At 40.5% G+C, this 19741-nt stretch overlaps 1 protein-coding gene across 2 annotated transcripts in view; it reads right to left on the reverse strand.

Annotated features, from left to right (window-relative positions):
- Positions 1–19741, reverse strand: part of CLIC5 (chloride intracellular channel 5) — a 78921-nt gene extending 59180 nt beyond the window's left edge. The window contains exons 1-2 of one of the 2 annotated variants that reach the window (XM_054819221.1): positions 19568–19741; positions 17604–18129 (exon numbers count right to left, since the gene is read on the reverse strand). In XM_054819221.1, coding sequence (XP_054675196.1) covers positions 17604–18092 — 489 coding nt within the window. In that variant the 5' untranslated portion in view covers positions 18093–18129; positions 19568–19741. Of the gene's footprint in view, positions 1–17603; positions 18233–19567 lie in introns of those variants that run through there. The other variant, XM_054819219.1, reaches the window with a different exon arrangement.

Below are 19741 nucleotides of genomic sequence, written 5' to 3' on the forward strand. Positions count from 1 at the left end.
TCCATACTGTTAAGTGCGATGAAGAAAAAACACCGCCAGGTAAGTGTGATGTACCTGTTATTGTTGACTCACTACTGTGATAGAACTAAAATGACATGATTTTACTTACAAATCTGCAACGGCGTAAGTAATGCATAGCCCTGTCTGAATTTACAAGTGTTCTTAGTGCAAGTCCCTATTTAGGTTATTTCTGTTCATTTCTTGGTATGCTTCTTGTCATAAATTAAGTCTAAATTAATTAGTATTTAAAACATGTACATATAAATTAGGATTAAATCCCCCCAAGCAAAAGACCAGCACATGACACACTACTCCAATCCCAATTTATGAATTATTATTTTCAGAAAGTGTTCAAAATGGCATGTACAACTCATGCAGATCTCAGGCTAGGCTTCAATTCTTCCCAGTAAATAAGGCCTAAAGAATGCACAATTGCTGCTGATTTTGTTGGATACATTCGTGTTTCACTCTGTTGTTTGGCAAGCAATTTGGCTGAAAGCAGAAATTACTTCCTATATTCTGAGGCACAGTATTTCTAAAAGATGAAGCCTTCAACAACTCAGTTTGAAATTACTCGTGACTCAGACTAGTTCCCATGGGTTCAAATGTTGCCATTGGTGACATTTAGCTGTGCCAGATGAAGCCATAAAGTACCTGCACAGCAGGTGACGTGCGTGGATCTGCACAGCAGATCACAGGATCATACTATCTGGCTTAAGAAAAGAGCTTCTGGCTTTTGGCTCCCTGATAAACCCACACTTGTTCAGTATGAAATAGCAGGGATCAACATCCTTCCATCTCTCTTTATGACAGTGAAGTTTAACCTCTGCAGACATTATGGTCCACCTCATCAATGGCAGCGCTGTACGCCTGCGTTAATGCAGCTGGCTGACCTTGAGCCTTACAGTGAACTGTAGAACTCTTCCATTCCCCTTAGAAAATCGCCCTCATTCATTTTTCATTTCACCTTTTGGTACGTCTGTGATAAAGTTTCCACAAAGATTGCCAGTGAACAAGCTCATTTTCCTTAGTGCATCACCTCAAGCTGTTACTAAATGAACGGTGGGTTGTTTGGGTTTTTTTTCCCTTCTTTCTTCAATGTGATAGTTCCAATGTCTTGAAGCACCTGATGTTGACTTGGTGATATCTCATTTTAGTTTTTCTTTGCTTGAGGACCCTTTTCACTGTAGAGATAATGCAGATGACCAGGATGAATTGGAGCAACGTGGTTAGTTAATCACAGATCTGAACCCCTCTGCTGCAACTATACTTTCAAGTTAGTAGATTTTCACTGGTGACCACCATGCACAGGTTATTAGGACTTCAGAGTCCACACCCCACATCCTTATGTGAAAGACGGTGGTGACAACTCTTCCAGAAGAGCTTAGCTTAAGACTGAAAGCAAATCTTTGCGTGAAATTCAGCTCTGAGCACAGTCTGAATAGCGATGGGGTCTTGTTTAAGTCTTTCAGAATTGGGAATACTGGGTAGTTTAACTAGAAAGATGTAAGATTTTTCCTCTTAAATGGAAGATTTTCCAAAGATTTTATCAACTTTTCCCAAAATCACAAAATTTTCATAGAGCACATAGCAGGTATCACTTTTATGAGGAAGGCGTGGGCCCTTGGTCACCCACTGCAATACCTGGAAGCAACCTCATAGATCACCAAAATGTCAAAGCTCAGTTGTTTTTGCAGTCTCACTCCTATGATGTTGGTGACAACTATGATACAACTCCGGAAAATGAACTAGGTTTTCCTGGGAGACCTACATCAGTTAGAAAAGTGCTAATGAGATATGGAACCCTTTACTCATTATTAGCAATTTCTACCCATTCCTAGCCAAGCAGCAAGTGAGAGTTGATGCCAGACTAGTTCATAAATACATATAACAGTATCTCATGATGTTGGGAGAAACCTAAATCCCCCTGCGGAGGCTGGCACCAATAAGAGACTCTCAGGTTATCTCTTGGTTACATGTTAACACAGAAAATTGACTTTCAGAGAGGCAAGGCAAAGAGCTCCACAGGGTGATGTCAGGTGTGCTGTAAGGATTGACTCCTCTCAGCTAGATGGAAGCCACTGTGCCGGAGTTTCTACCACCACTGCTCATGCTGGGTCTCCTGACCAGAAAAACATGACTTCAGTCTACAGAGCTACCAAACCAACATTCTCTGCAATTATCTCATTTGCCATGAGAAATATCTCAGTTAGTTAAAAAATAAATTAAAAGGTAATTGAATGTTCATATGAAAGGGAAAATGGCTAAGCAGTTCTAAGTGACCTTTTCAGAAAATCAAGTATATCAAATCAAAACTGGAGGCAACTTAGCCGGGTCATCTGTCAATCTTGCAGATATTGTAAACCTTGCAGTATATTATAGCCAAAGCCCTGATAGAAATTAGTCTGGCCAGGGATGTCAAGGACAACAAGAAAAGCTTCTATAGGTATGTCAGTGATAAGAGGAGGACAAGGGAAAATGTGGTTCCCCTCCGGAATGAAACGGGTGACCTGGTTACCCAGGATATGGAGAAGGCTGAGGTACTCAATGACTTCTTTGCCTCAGTCTTCACTGGCAAGTGCTTGAGCCACACTGCCCAGGTCGCAGAAGGCAAGGACTGGGAGAATGCAGAACGGCCCACTGTAGGAGAAGATCAGGTTCAAGAATATCTAAGGAACCTGAAGGTGCACAGGTCCATGGGACCTGATGAGTTGCATCCGTGGGTCTTGAGGGAACTGGCAGATGAAGTGGCCAGGCCACTCTCCATCATATTTGAGAACTCCTGGCAGTCCGGCAAAGTTCCCGCTGACTGGAAGAGGGGGAACATAACCCCCATTTTTAAGAAGGGTAAAAAGGAAGACCGAGGGAACTACAGGCCGGTCAGTCTCACCTCCGTGCCTTGCAAGATTATGGAGCAGACCCTCCTGGAGACTATGCTCAGGCACATGGAAAATAAGGAGGTGATTGGTGACAGCCAACACGGCTTCACTAAAGGCAAATCATGCCTGACAAACTTGGTGGCCTTCTATGATGGGGTTACAGCATCGGTGGATAAGGGAAGGGCAACTGACGTCATCTACCTGGACTTGTGCAAGGCATTTGACACTATCCCACGTGACATCCTTGTCTCTAAATTGGAGAGACATGGATTCGATGGATGGACCATGCAGTGGATAAGGAATTGGCTGGATGGTCGCACTCAAAGACTTATGGTCAACGGCTCAGTGTCCAAGTGGAGAACAGTGACGAGTGGCGTCCCTCAGGGGTCGGTACTGGGACCGGCACTGTTCAACATCTTTGTTGGCGACACGGACAGTGGGATCGAGTGCACCCTCAGCAAGTTTGCTGACGACACCAAGCTGTGTGGTGTGGTTGACACGCTGGAGGGAAGGGATGCCATCCAGAGGGACCTTGACGGGCTGGAAAGGTGGGCCCATGCGAACTGCATGAAGTTCAACAAGGCCAAGTGCAAGGTCCTACACGTGGGTTGGTGCAATCCCAAGCACGACTCTAGGCTGGGCGAGGAATGGATTGAAAGCAGCCCTGAGGAGAAGGACGTGGGGGTATTGATTGATGAGAAGCTCAACATGAGCTGGCAGTGTGCACTTGCAGCCCAGAAAGCCAACCGTGTCCTGGGCTGCATCAAAAGCAGCGTGACCAGCAGGTCGAGGGAGGTGATCCTGCCTCTCTACTCTGCTCTTGTGAGACCCCACCTGCAATACTGCATCCAGCTCTGGGGGCCCCAGTACAGGAGAGACATCGAGCTGTTGGAGCGAGTCCAGAGGAGGCCACAAAGCTGATCAGAGGGCTGGAGCACCTCTCCTATGAGGACAGGCTGAGAGAGTTGGGATTGTTCAGCCTGGAGAAGAGAAGGCTCTGGGGAGATCTAATTGCGGCCTTCCAGTACCTGAAGGGGCCTACAGGAAAGATGGTGAGGGACTGTTTATCAGGGAGTGTAGTGACAGGACAAGGGGTAATGGGTTTAAGCTGAAGGAGGGTCGATTTAGATTAGATATAAGGAAGAAATTCTTTACTGTGAGGGTGGTGAGGCACTGGAACAGGTTGCCCAGAGAAGCTGTGGAGGCCCCCTCCCTGGCAGTGTTCAAGGCCAGGTTGGATGGGGCTTTGGGCAACCTGGGCTAGTGGAGGGTGTCCCTGCCCATGGCAGGGGGTTGGACTAGATGGGCTTTGAGGTCCCTTCAAACCAAAACCATTCTATGATTCTATGATTATTACAAACCAGGAAAAAAAAAACACTATAACTAAACTGAAAGGAAATCCAGTCATACAAATTCCATAGTGAAATGCTTCCTAAATCAAAGAGGAGGACTTAGAGTAACTAGAATTAATACATGAGGGAATAGTTTACTATTGATAGGGCTGATACTGCCACCTATTTTTAAGACTTCCTAATGCTTTCCCTGATTACACCCTATTTTCAATTCAATGTAACTTTTGCCAGACTTTAAAAGAGGAACTCTTCAGCAGAGGTGTCTGCTGCCAAAGCACTTCAGACATCCAAAGGCTTATCTTCCAATGCAATCAGCCACTGAAGTCACTGTTCCCCCAAAGTCTACAGTTCAAAACAGAAGACAGGCAGAGCTTTAAAAGGAAGCGAAATGCAGGGGAGTGACCTGGTTTCCCCAAAACCAACAGCAAGCCTAAGAATGGACTCCTGAACTCCTCAACGCCAGCTTAGTCAAACCATTGTCAAATAAAACCACGTTTGTTTTTCCAAGCATTCAGAATTCCATCGTCGCACAGTACACTCCCTATACGGGTGATTTTGTGAGTATATACACACAAGTACAACATTCTTGTACACAAAAATACAGATATTCTGCAGGCACACTTCCAAAGACATTCCACCAGCCCACCTGTCACGCTCTCCTCGGAAAACCTGCTTGAAAAATCTGGCCTTCCGTTTGTGTCTTTGTTTTTTAGGTTTTTTGGTTTTTTGTTTTTTTTTTTTTTCTTAAAGTAGAACTTGGTTAGAACTTGGTTACTTCCCCATGAGCCATGAGTCACACAGTCCAGTGTGTGTCTTTACTTGACGAGTTAATTGTTAAGTGGAATTCAGCAGCAGAATGTTCTTTGGTTGCATATTTGCAGGGACTTGGAGAACACCATCTCCTCCCTCGCTGGCAGTTGAGGAGGGAATGCCAGGGCAGCTGTGCTGCTCGCTGGGCTTTTATACCGGTGCTATTTTTAGCTGTTATCAGCCGCGGTGTGCAGGGCCAATCCTCGCCCGATGCCTGCAAGAAACTCTGCTCTAGTCCAAACTTCATTCTCTGCAATCTCACAGGGAGGAGCCAAATGACTGTGAATTTGCTGCTCTAAACTTCTGCTGTTCGTTATACGGGCTCATTAACACATGGCAAGGCATTAGCACAAAGTACACGAATAGTTAGGACCATGATGAAATTACTGATTCAACAGATAAGCGCTCTGCCTACATTTGGCGAAAATAAGTAAATTTAAAGTGCCTCATAAAGTCTAATAAACTATGCAATCCTGCAGTATGATATACATATATATAAAAAAAAAACCACACTGTGCGTTTTTTACATAGGTATTCTTTTTTACATCAGCTTGGAACTATGCACTATGTAACTAGAAACTACTCATTGCTGATTATTTACAAATCCATGTCCTCAGTGAAGGGAAGAAAGAGTGGAGCTCTTCAAAATAGGTCACATGGTGTATAACAAAGTTTTTTATAGTGGACCTGTGTCCAGTATATTTGTGTAGTATCTTTCCATAGAAATATGACCCTGTAGTAACCTTAGGCTTTGAGAAATTGATGGTGGGGTTAGCCTGCTCAGACATAGACCTCCAGGGCCATGTTAGATGTCCTGGAGTATCGTGCCCAGCCTTCAGCAGTTGCTTTTCACGGGAACATGTAAAAGCACTCGAATCACTTCCCCAGCTGAGAAAACTGCTCTTTCTCACATGGCACCTGGTCGGATTTACCAGGTGACCAGACTTTCCCCGTTAGTTGATTATACCACTTAATCACTGACCTCCTAGAAATTTAGACTGGATGAATTCTTCCAGAGAGTCCATGTTGGGGGTTTAATTCAAATAGGTTCTCTCTGAGGTTTGTGCACACACATTTCTAGCCAAAGTAAGAATTACTCCTTCTTCATATTCAACACCTATCCCAAAGTAGAAACAAAAGAAAAAACCAAGCAGTTCAGACGAGTGTTCAAGAAATTTTCTGTCTGGCAGACAATCATTAAAACATGCTTGATAAATTTTACACAGATAAATCCCCAAATCCAAACAATCTTCAAACTGCACATACAGAGTATGCATCAAAGCATCTTGAGTAATATCCTGTCTGCACTGAATCAGTGCAAAACACATATTCATTTCAGCACAGCTTACATTTTCAGCCTGAGCATGGTACTATTTGGAAATATGCCTGAAATCTCAGAGACCCACTGAGCAGACAGTATATTAACCGTGATCCACATTGAAGCACTTGATTTAAAATACATGCCCTGTAACCCTTTATGATATTCTGACAAATTTAATTTTCTTTAGTCCCCAAAATGACAAACACATAGACTGAAACATTAGATAATGAAATTAAAATATAGCAATTAATTTCTTATAGCTTCATACCTTACCTCTAAATTTATCCACTATTTCTCTATATGCTAACATGTTAAATTAGTTAAGCTCTCTATCTTCATAAAGCAAAGCATGGCATTTTTGTGTTGTTCACTGAACCTCCTCTTACTTAAACACTATGATTCTTCTCTAAAGGTTCATCACCTTTTTTTTTAAAAAAAATCCTGCTTTCTATTCTTCTTTTTCCCAAAGAACTGAAGTATTGAAGTAGAAACATAATTTTATTAATTTAAAATGACTGAGAAAAATGTGAATTAAAGTTCTTATATGCTAAAACATCAGGCATGCGGTTTATAGTTTTCATGGATAAGCATCAGATCAGCATGCTGCAGCACTGAGCTCTTGGATAATTTTATTTTTTTTAAACAACTGGGATATGAGTGTGCAGTCTTCATTCTTAATGGGCTTTCTTGATGGCCTGTGAAAAAGCCCATGATATGTGCAAGAAAGGATACCTCCCATGCCTGAATTGCACTATAAGATAGATAGATAGATAGATAGATAGATAGATAGATAGATAGATAGATAGATAGCTATAAAAGCTTAAAAAAGGACTCTTAGGTCAACAAGTCTACTCTATGAAATTCAGGATTCCTGAAGTATTTTCTACAGTACTTATCTGGAAAGTTCCTAGCTAATAGACATTAAAATTAGGAAGAATTTCTAATGACTTTGGGCGGGGGGGACACCACTTTAAAAATTTAAATTATTTCTCCTGGTATTCCTGTTTACTGAGGACTTGCCAGTATCATTTAGACACTTCACTGACCAGGCACATGCCATTTCAGACTAACAGAGACCCTCTTGCCATGAGGGGCCACCAAAGTATCAGTGTTACAGATAAGGATGCACATATTTATAGAGCAAGTATAAACGTGGGACAAGTATAAAACACTTCTTCTGGCCAGATTTTTAATCAAATGGTACAAATACATGTGAGCAGAGGTTAGAAGAGAGATTAAATACCTATATATTCAGATGCAAAGCTTCCACTCCTTCCATTTGCTTCTCAATCAGTCCTCAAGCTACAGGGATACAGTGTCGAGCTTCAGATGCCAAGATTTCCCAAAGAGCAGTAACACAGACAAGGGACCAACCCCATTCAAATATCGATTAAGGATCCAGAGAGAAGCCCTTTGAAGCTGTTGAATTTAAGATTCGGGAACCTGTGAGCACTCTTAATGCCCATGGGAGAGTGGGAATTACGCCCCGCTGGTGCTCTGCAGGCAGACTAGGGAACCTTACAATGATGTTAGAAAAATATGATTGTTGCTGAAAGGAAAACAGGTATCAGGATAAGTGAAAAACTGTGTGAGGCACCAAGAAATTAATGAAGCTTTTTCTGACTGTCTCTAACGTGTTTACATCAGGTCATTTCACCTCAAATAGAATGATGTATTTACTTAAACAATCATAGGTATCTTAAACCAGGAGGTTATTAAAAGAATCTTTTTTGCTGCTTGTTTAGTCTAGCTATAAAGGTAGAAACAACCTGAGACAGGATGCAGCTGTGCAAAAAAAAAAAAAAAAAGGCACCTTCGTGAAAAGAAGATATGTACGGAAGGGAATTATTATGACGGCTGGAAGAAATGGAGACAAAAGGATCAGCTGGTTTAGCCTAAAAACATCTGAGGATGTCTAGGCCTAACCTGATTTAAAGAAGCACTAAATGAAAGGATGAATGCTAATGAACCATGGCACAAGAACAAGGATGTGTGAGCTGCACATGAGTAAATGTCATTTGGAAATTAGTGTAAGGTGTCAAACCATCAGAGCAGTGACGTTTTGAAACAGGTTTCCAAAATGAATAATAATGGCCACTTAGTTTTCAGGTCGACCTTGATAAGTTTAGGAATTATGTATTATATGATGAAGCTGTCTGTGACAGAAAAGGACTCTGTTTCATGTCCCAAAAGGTCACCTCCTGTCCCATGAAATTCTTTTTAGATTACCAGGAAAAAAAAAAATTCATCTTGGTGAGTGTGCAAAAATTTTTACCTTTCTGTGCCTCATTTTTTATAAATATATAAGTAGGAAAATGATGTCTTTCTCTCAGAAGATATTTTCTCAAGTTTTACTTCATGAACAGCTGTAGACTGCTTTGAGGTGACTGCATGGAGGCTGTAACAGAAAATCAATTAATTCACAAATCAAAATCCTGGTTTCAAACACTGCTTGCCTGTACTGAAACCAGACCTGTGCACTAACCGATTCACTTCTCATCTATTCCTAATTGTATCATTATAGCTTCATGAAGGTCACTGACATCTTACAACATAAGCAGAGATGTACCGACAGTAAAAAGTCAACCATAATTGTATCATTAATTGATGTGAAAAGGATCATCTAGAGATCTAAATATAAAATTCACACCTGCAGATAAGAAATCAATGACTTATTTTAGAGTTACTCCTATTTTTTTTTCCCAAAGACAGTAGTTTCATACAGGTTTGTAACATTTACCATTAAGTACTTGTAAGTATTAAAAAAAATTCCTACTGGTACAGAAAAATATTCAAGTGTTCCTTTTCAGCCACAATCACAGTGTATGAGAGAACACTGAAAATATTTCTAATGGACCAGTAAATACAGTTGCAGAAGAGTGGAAAATACAGGGTCTTATGACCCAAAGAAACAAAGCAGATTTTCTTTTCACAATTAAAATCTTAAGCTGTGTTTGAACTGGTACCTAGAAATTATATTGTGAGTTTGGGATCCTGCTGAGCACACCGAAGGTTAGTACTAAGATAAAATAAACCTGTTCGCCTTCTACGACAAAGTAACCTGCTTAGTTGATGTGGGGCAAGCAGTAGACATTGTCTACCTGGATTTCTCCAAGGCTTTTGATACAGTCCCCCACAGCCGCCTCCTAGAGAAACCGATGCGTTGCGGTCTACACAAGCGGTGGGTGGGCAACTGGCTGACAGGACGCATGCAGAGGGTGGTGGTACATTGCTCCTTTTCAAACTGACAACTGCCAAAAATGGGGTCCCCCAGGGATTAATGCTGGACTTGGACAGGCTGGAAGAGTGGGCTAACAAGAACCTTATGAAGATCAACACGGGCAAGTGAAAGGTCTTGCACCTGGGAAAATGTAATCCAGGACTGCAGCACAGGCTGGGATCTGCCTGGCTGGAGAGCAGCTCAGTGGAAAGGGACCTGGGGGTCCTGGTGGACAACAAGCTCAATGAGTGAACAGTGTGCTGCAGCAGCAACCAAAGCCAACAGGATGCTGGGTCACATCGACAAGGGCATCACCAGCAGAAATAAAGAAGTCATTATCCCACTCAGTGCTTGTCAGGCCACACCTGAAATACTGTGTCAGTTTTGGTCCCTGATATACAAAAAGATGTGGACAGGCTGGAGAAGGTCCAGAGGAGGGCCACAAAGATGACCAAAGGACTGGGAAGCCTGTTATATGAGGAAAGGCTGAGAACTGGGTTTGTTCAGCCTTGAAAAAGAAGGCTTAGGAGTGACCTCATCACCATGTTCCAGTACTTAAAGGCTGGCTACAAAGAAGATGGAGACTCCCTTTTTACAAGGAGTCACATGGAAAAGATGAGGGTAACGGGTGCAAGGTACTCCTGGGGAGATTTCGATTGCACACAAGAGGAATATTGTTCACAATGAGAACAGTCGGCCATTGGAATAATCTCCCCAGGGAAGTGCTGGATTCCCCAACATTGGGCACTTTTAAGATTCAGCTGGACAGGGTGCTGGGCCATCATGTCTAGACCGTGCTTTTGCCAAGATGATCCTTGAGGTCCCTTCCAACCTGGTATTGTATGATTCTATGATTGAACTAAAACCTAGTAAATTCAGTTGGCTTTTCTCTTCTACTATGGTGTCTAAAATAAAAAGTAACTACAAAACAAATACAGTTGAAAGAAAAAAATATATGGGGGTTGCTGTTAAGAAAGGATGAAGGTTGACTGAAATTAAAGAAAGTGCTGGTTCTCATTCTTGGAAAGATGCTAAAATGTATCAGATGATTTTATCTGATTAAGTTAGACTGTCCAACATTGCAATGCTGGTTCACTGTTGCACTTCAACTGTTGTTGAGTGTGGACACTGAAAAAAAAGGAAAATTAAATAGCCTAAAAAAACTAATCAGTCTGGAGTTTGTTTCTAGATACTCATTATCAGAATTAGCTTCTAATCTAATCTAGTAATCCAGACTTTGTACTTAAACTGTCACTGGTGGCATTCAGTTTAACTTCAGGTGACTATGCCATTGTATCCAGTGAAAGTTTATGGCTTGATTCAGTTGCCTAAACCTAGATACCCAGCAGCGTTTGAGAGGCCCTAGGATAGCTGAGGATATCTGTAAACATATATGAGAAAGGATCTATGGGAGACCTGTGGCCTTCTGCAGAGGCGGCTGGAGGCCAGGAGGGAAGCCCTACAGCATGTCAGGCAGCACTGGATGCCTATGGTTGGAAACCTGAATCAAGGCCCTACTTGATTCAACAAACGGAGTCTACAGAACAACTAACCTCACCCTACAGCTGATGCCTACACTTTGTCACATGAATTAACACCCCACTGCGCTATTTTAGATGGCTTTTTTTTTGCTGCAAAAGGAGCCTAGATATCCTGCAGAGATGTAGTTAACAGCTTACAGACACACGTTAAATCGCGTGAGCCAAATCCAACCCTTGGTATATAAAGAAAACAAAGAGAGGAGCAGAAAAGCAGCTTTCCTCTTGCAGATTCCAAAATAATTTACATATATTATTACCAGTTGCTTTGCAGGGACTATCTATTACTTTGTGTTTGTAAAACATCAACCTCAGAAGAGCTGCTCTTTAGGTACTTCTGCAATAAACAATTAAAAATAATACAAATCCCTCTATACTGGACAGAAACCATTTAACAGCTGACAGTCCTGCTACACAGATAAGTTGTCAGAGACAGCAAAAAAAGTAATCAATCTACAAATTCAAACCTTTTCGTCTCCTAAAATGTAACAAAAGGAACTGAGATGTTACAAAAGAACACAACAAATGAGCCTGGGATAACAGTCTTATTTTCAGAACATCAAAAAGGGAGTCGCAAAAAGAAAATTACAAGAAAAAGAGAGGAGAAAATAAATCCCATCTTAATTTTCCCTCAGTATGACCTACATATTTACATTGTGTTTGCTGTCGCTGCAATCACTGTGCCGTAATGATTTCCTAGACAATACAGGTCCATATTTTGAAGCTGTTGCTACGTTACTGTGCTATACCCAGCCACAGTCGCCGCTGGAGCCAAAGGCTGGAGGTGGCACAGGAGTGTCAGATGAAAATTGATTCACGGACCTTTCCGGAGGCAGGAAAGGTGCATGAGCAAGGCACGGATTCGGTAGAGGTCAGAAGCAAGACCTTTTAGCCTTTGTATCCAAAGGCTTAAGCAAACTGCAGTGCCCCACTGCTAAAGCACGTGTTCTGTTCATGACTGATAGCTGGGGAACTGGACGTTATCTGGAAGAGAACTGCCATTCGTTAATCTTTTCACACACGCACGCAGAGTAATTCAGATAAGCATAAATCAAGCTATGAAGAGACCCACAACAGTTTTCCTCCTCAGAAATAAGGTTTACATGTTAAGATTTAAGAGATAACCAGTCTCCTATCCCCAACAGGGTGTAGGAGGTAGACATAAACCCATGTTGTGGCTGCGTAGTAAGGTGCGGAGGTATTACAGGTGTATCTCTAGTCTCTGAGTTAGTAGAGCAAAAGCATTGGTGATGGTATCCTTCACACCAGATTTATATCGGAGCAATTCCCTGACTTCAAAACCATACTGTTTTCAGTGACGGGTGATCAGAGTCTGATCACGTCACTAAGAGAAATCTAACGCTCTTGAAGTCAAATGGCAGGCGCAAACTGTGCAATAGGACTGCGTTACAGCTGCTTGCAAACGGGCGAGTAATACATGGTTGAGACCGTTACAGAAGCATTTATTGGGAAAATACCAGGGCTAGAAGATGAACTTTGTAATCTTAAACAAAATGTTAAAGGATACACAAATACGCTAAAATACAGCAGATAAAGTGCCCTGACTAGAGAGTTGGACAGCTGATGAATTAAAGAGGCACTTGCTAGTGTAATTTTTATTGGCGTTGCCAAATACACTACCTGTACATGAAAACTGGAGCTTAAGAAATATATAAATTAACTATAGAGAGCCTGGAAAAGGTCAAAAAAACCCTAAACCAAAAAAAAAAAAGAAATCCAAACCCCACAACACACCAAACCACACCAAGTTTAGAAATGATGACTCAAGCTTGAAGGAAGGCTGAAGGAATTGAATTTGTTTTGTCTAGGAAAGCAAAAACTGAAGGAATTTTGATATCTGTCTTCTAATACACAAAGGACCTATCTATTAAAAAGAAAAATAGCACAATTCAAAGCAAAAGAATTTTAATAAAGAAAAATTTTTGTCTCTGGAAAATAATTTTAAGCATTGACAGAAATTAATTGGTGTATGTGCTGAATCTGCATGACTGCATCTGTTAGGGATGGTCTAGATCAGACTGAGAGCTGGGTGACACATCTTATCACTTGATATTCCAGACTTGTATTTCTATACTTAATTGTACGTGTAAACTATCTTAAGTAAGACTATTTGCAGTGAAAATCTTCTATCCATTTCATTAAAATGATCAAAAAAGGTATCACTTTAGGATATTGGCTCCCCATTAGACATTTCTTGTTGTGCACGTTAGCTTCAGCATGTTGCACCTTGGTCTGTAAATCTGCCATAGCTGGAGAATGCTAAATATAGTTCTGGGATCTTTTCCTTGCTCAGGTTACTCAGTTAACACTATTTAAAAGGTGATTTATGAATCATTTAACCTTTTTCTAAGCTTATTCATAAGACAAAAATAATATTAGCTTACTTCCATTACATTTATTATAAAAATATTTTTAAAAGCAAAAATGTCATAAAAAGCCAAATTACTATAATTTTATGTACATATAGAGAGGTACACCTGCCATCTCGCTCCAGTCAGAACTCCTTTTACTACCTGCAAACCTCAGTGGAGAAGATATGGTTTAACACCAGCCTTATGTGCTGTACTGGAGTCAATTAAAAGACTACCCGGCTTGCATTGCTAAAAGATATTTGGATATCCAATTAGGCTTGCAAATATCTACCACCCCAATATTGCAAGTACAGTTGTTTGACTCTGTAGACTATGAGTGCAGTAAGAAATCTGTGTAGTTGAAAATTTGAAAAACATATTCTCATTAATGTTGATATCCATCCCTTTATTTGAAAGCCCCTGCAGGACTTCCTACTAAAAAGCTGCAAATGTTCATCTGTTCTGGGTATACTGTAATTTTTCATTTGCTTCTACAAAACACTCAGTTCCGCTCGGCAAAGCACCAGCTTAACCACTAACTTAAGACTGGGCGTCCATGTGGTAACATTACAATTTGATTCTGCTCTTTTCAAATAAAACATGCTAAAAATTAGCTATGTCCTGTAACTTCATGTTCTAAACCATTAATACACATTTTTAAACAAAACTTTCTCAACAGATATCAATATGCTCCATAAAACAACAGAAAAGCCAACTTGATGGCAAGGAGCATGATTTTTGCAGTGATACAAGCAATTAATCTCACTGTCCCTGTTAAGAACATGGTCTGTCTTTCATAAGAGTTCAGCTCAACTTTGGGAGGCAGTAGGGAGCTAGCACAAGGTTGTGCCATCAGGTTGGAGCCCTCAGACCTTCCTGACTTGGAAACAAGGGAGTGGGAAGCGTCTCACGGGGAAAAAATAAAAACAAAACAGAAATGTCCTTTCTTTACCAGCTAATAACTTCAAGAAATTTTACTAAAGGATGCAATAACCCTAATGGAAACAGCTAAAAGTTTAAGCTCTGATGCACAGAGAAGATAAAAGCAGTATCTTTCTTAAAACAACATTCTTAAATGCAAGCACTGGTATCCAGTGAAAGGACAGGAGGCAACAGGCATAAATTGAGATACATGAAATTCCATTTAAACACAGGAAAACACATTTTTACCATGAGGGTAGGACACTGGAAGAGTTGCACAGAGAAGCTGTGGATTCTTCATCTTTGGAAATATTCAAAATCTGACCAAATATCACGTTCCTATCGAAAGCTACAAATGTTCATCTACGTCTGCTGTAGGTGATCCTGCTCTGAGTAAGGAGTTGGACTAGATGATCTCCAGAAGTGCCTTCCAGCATCCATAACTCAGTGCAGTGATTCAACATGCACGTTCACGGTGCTAAACCACTGCATTAAATTTGTATTGTGTGCATAACAGAAGGTGTTTATTGCTCGGGGTAAAGAATTACCTTCCTTCTTTAGGATCTGTGCTCCTATGGCACAAATGTGTACAGAGAGGGTATAACCTGTAGCCAGTCTCAAGTCATCGATAATCCAGAAGGGCAATAACTTTCTTCCGAAAAGAAAATAGAGGCACAATTCTTTAAATAACAACTCAAGCTTCAGGAAAACAAAAAGTTAAAATTTTCAAAGAAACTCAACGTTCAGAACAAACAGTGCACAGTGCTAAACAGGGAAATACAGCAGACAAGTGAAAAGGTTGGACTTCTGAGCAACAGCTACAATTAGGTCAAGCTGTCCTACACACACAGTCACACACAGTAACATAGCCTCTATGTCAGTCATATTTCTGTTCAACTTTCAAAGGCTTTTGTTTGAAGAAATCACAATGTTATTGAAAGGGCATTAAGGTGGCTGTGACAAGCCTGGACATGCTGGATTCACACAAACATCTCCGTGGTGGTACATGCTATGTTCTGCTATTAAAGGTACAGGGAATTCCTTGATGAAAGCCAATTTTTTTTTTTACCTTATGGCACACCCTGAAAGAGCCCACTGATGACACAGTTACCAAGTAATCAGTGAAAGATGAGTTAAAGTGTTTTAAAGATTTCCTTGGTGTCTAATAACACGGAATGGTGTTACATGAAGTTAAATTTATGTTCTAGGCAGTGCACTGCAACTAAGCCAACTAGACTGTAAGTTAGATACCATTTCATCTTCCCACTTTCTCTGATTTTCTCTGCGGCGACCTCCGTCTGACACTTTTCCAGCCACTGCCAGAGATTTATTAGTGCTACAAATAAAGGAAGGAATAAATAGTGGCAGAATTGCCATTACCACTATTGCCTCATAGCAAAAGGTCCTGCTGTCACTGTTAATGTCTGCAGAAAAGAGCAAATCCAGAAGATGAGCCTGATTTCAGAGCAACACTGGCCTCAGGTGGACTAGAGACCATACGAGAAGGGAACTGTCTATGCATAACAGCCATTGACATGACTGAGAGATTTGGCTCCTACATGCAAGAAGTGATAGCCCTCAGGTATTAAACAATTCTTGTTACATATTACTCTGTGACCTTCCATTTTATAGGCTGACTTTTGCTATCTAGATAATTAAAGATAGTTGAAGCTGGATTTGCAGTCTATGGAGTTAGTGCTTTATTACCTTGATACCAGAAAGAAAGAAAAGCAAAAATCCAAAAATGAAGTGTCATCAATTTCTCAAGGAATAAAATGCTGCCATAGGAGTTGGTTCAGCCACCCACAGTGCCCCGTCCATCGGGCCTCCAGCTCCTGCTGGAGGAGGATCACAGCATGGATCACCTGAAAGCCTCACATCTCATCTTCCAGCCAGGCAGGGATGTCTTGGGGGTCCAGGACATCTCAAAGGCACTTATGTTTTGGCAAGTGAATAGAGTTCAAAGTTTGTGCTTCTCTCTAGAGTAGCTGATAAGCCCCTTTATGGGATATTCAGCTACTCTGCACAACAGAAGCAAGGAAAAAGACTTCCTCAATCCTTCTCTGTGATAGTTCTTTTCAAAATGCCCCTCTTCTCACTTTTCAGAAATCCAAATTAACCCCATCATTTCCACTTGAATGGGAGCATCTGCACGCAATTTCATACAAGGTAATCAGCATCTCATACCAATGCAAAGGTTATAGTGTGTTCTTGCTTAAATAAACTAAATTAACCAAATGCAGACATTGCTGAAGACACTTCTCACTATGTGTGGCAACAAAACCTGTTATCCTGCTTACAAAGCACCTGTGGAACTTAGGAACAGATTCTGATAATCTTATTTATGTTGAAAAGTGACAAAGTTCACAAGACTTCTGTTGAAATAACAGAGTATTACACTCATGGTGTACGGTCCTATTCAAGGGAAACAAGAGCTCGAAAATTTATCTCTTATGTACTTAAAAAGAAGGAACTGTCACATCTGTGTTACAACCTAATAAATATGGGGAATGATTGAATGCAACAGTTTTTATGAAGGGAAGTATAGCAGTTATTTAACAACACAGGTGTTTATGGTTTAGAAATTCAAGTAATACTTTACAAGGTTAGAGAAAGTGTGAAAGTCCCCTCAGTAATCTATACCTAACTTGAAATTAATGAAAAATACATGTTAAAATTGTCACAGAAATACATTAATCTAAATATTGACAGAAATAAAAGAAAGATCTCTTTCAGGGATGAGCATTTGTGGAAATTTTATTTCCATTATTTAAACTATGTATTTTGTTTTCTTCATAGCATTAATAACTATCACTTTTGAGCTATTAGCTTCTAGATAGATAATGATACACAGGGATAGCTGAACTAGCTTAACTAAACCAGTTCAAGTAGTAACAGTCTAGCTGTAACAGCATGGAGATTTCACAGAATAAATTAATTACAGCAACAATTAGAATACTTCCACAATACCCATAGTTCCACTTGCAGTGAAGAAATCCCAGGTATGCCCACACAACACCAATCTTCTCTTTCTGTGCCTTAAGATGTAAGAGGCAAGCGAATGGCTTGGCCCCCAGGCAGCAGAGTTTGGAACAAAGTGGCAGCTAACTGTATTTTACTGATTTGGAAGACACATAGGTTGATTTGAGGTTTAAATCTAGTGTATTCTTAGGAGCACCCAAAGTCTTACCTTTACAAACAGGAAAATGTCATATTCTTCCTGAAAGTTGTCAGTTTCTCCAAAGTTATTGTTAAGGGGGAACCTGAGGGAAGTCGAAGAGTTGGAAGAAGTGCTCTGGCTCCGCCGCAACTGGAAATTCGGAGGAAAATGCATGTTTCTTTCAAACATCATGCCCTCTCCATGTTTATCTTCCAGAGCTGGGCTCATCAGATCCATCTCCTGGTATGGGTGGTCTTCTTCAGCACCATGGTGAGATGAAGAACTATCCTCCCCATCAGCCCCATGCTGAGAGGCCACAGAATTACTACAGCTATCTTCTGAGCTCTCTTGATCACTGTCCATGCTCTCTGGGATAGTAGTGATGGAAGAAGGAGATACTGGCTCTTCATGGACATCATCAAAAAGATTATCCTCTTTGTCTTCCTCAGAGTCTGGAATCTCATTGATATTGTTGTTGTTAACGTTTTGATAAACATTGGTAAAGCCCTGATCTTCCATGACTGCCGGCTGGTGAGTTTTGCCTGCCTCCTGGTACCTTAAAAGATCACAACTGAAGTGAGATGTTGACAGACAAGCGCTCTTCAGGGGAACGCAGAGTCTGCGCTATGCTTTCTGAATGCTCCGCTACACATGGCAGATCTCCAACAATCATTTACCGAGAGCTTTAAATCAACAACTACACTTCCACTGAAGTAAAAGATAGGGCTGTCTCACTTTTAACCCCTTTGTCGATCTGACTGCTGGTAATTGTATCTTAGGAGCTGTAATCACTTGTTCTTCCAGATATAGCCTGGCCAAGTATAGTGAAAAACAGCTGAAGCACCAATCAGTACTAGAAAGCTATGGTAAAAAATATGTATTCTTTCACAGGAAGTCAAAAATAGTTTTACTGGAAATCTTATGTACATTTTGTGTAAAGAGGTAGAAATGCAGACTTCACCCATTTACTCGCATTTGCAACACATAAAAGCCTAGCTTCAAGGAAAAGCACGGCAAAACTGCCTCAACAATACAAGCAATCATGCACAACATTTCAGTGGTTACAACAGCATCAACAAATTATGATCATTTATAAAAAACTACAAATAAAGAAATTATGAAGTGGTATATCCAAGAGAAAAAGGCATCAAACTTGAACTCTTTCCAGTTTTGCCACCAGTTCACTTTAGGGCTTTGAACCACCCACTTCACATTTAGCAACTTCATCCTCTCATCTATAAACTAGGGCCAAAACTGTAAAAAGTCTTGTGAGCTGCCTTGGACTTTAGGAAAAGAAAACACTGAATAAGTGTTAACTAGTATTACATATACTTAATATATCAACTACTTATAATCACATTTAGGTTATATAACTTCATGTCATAGGACATCAACCCAAGTTTCCAAAGTTGGCTTAATGCCACTTGACTTTACCAATCTAGTTAGCCACCTTGTCTATATAGTTATTTTTCTCTAAAGAAAGGAGAGACACACGAAAGTCCACAGAACCTAAAGCAGATGAATACTTCCAGCTTCAGCATAAAATGAACTGCCCTCTTAAAGGCAGATACACATTCCAGAGCATTTGAAATCAATGGAGCTGAAACTCGTTACAGATCCAAATCTGAATTTATCAAAGTTATTAGAACTTCAGACTTCATTGACCAAAAGACTTTTAGTCTATATGTTTACTGCATCTGGATTATGTAGATTATTATGAGAATTTTTAGAATCTAACTATATTTAACCTTTTGGGTTTGAGCCAAAAGAAAAAATAAAGGTTTTCCTCCTGACCCCATCCTTGTAACCTCCCTGAGAGGTAACTGCCACAGACAGGATGGATTTCTAAAACAAACACAGAAGAGATGTTAGAGAGAAAACCAATGAGCCGACTAAAAATTTTTATAACTTCAACATTTTAAATGACTATTTTTTGCTTTTAAGAAAACACCTGCATTTCTTCACATTTTGTGGATATACAAATGTATTTCTACCTGTGTCTGTTCAACTTGCTCTGAGCGTGGCCTTGATAAGCAACTCGCGCTGATCTTCAACTCCTTACAAAGAGCGCTAGCAGGATTAAATATGCTGGGATCACAAAAATTCCCTCCTTAGTCATTCTGCTGGCAAATAACTTGAGGAAGAAAAGAGAACACAGGCACATTCAT

This window comes from Grus americana, chromosome 3, assembly GCF_028858705.1.
Source record: "Grus americana isolate bGruAme1 chromosome 3, bGruAme1.mat, whole genome shotgun sequence".
NCBI classification, from domain to species: domain Eukaryota; kingdom Metazoa; phylum Chordata; class Aves; order Gruiformes; family Gruidae; genus Grus; species Grus americana.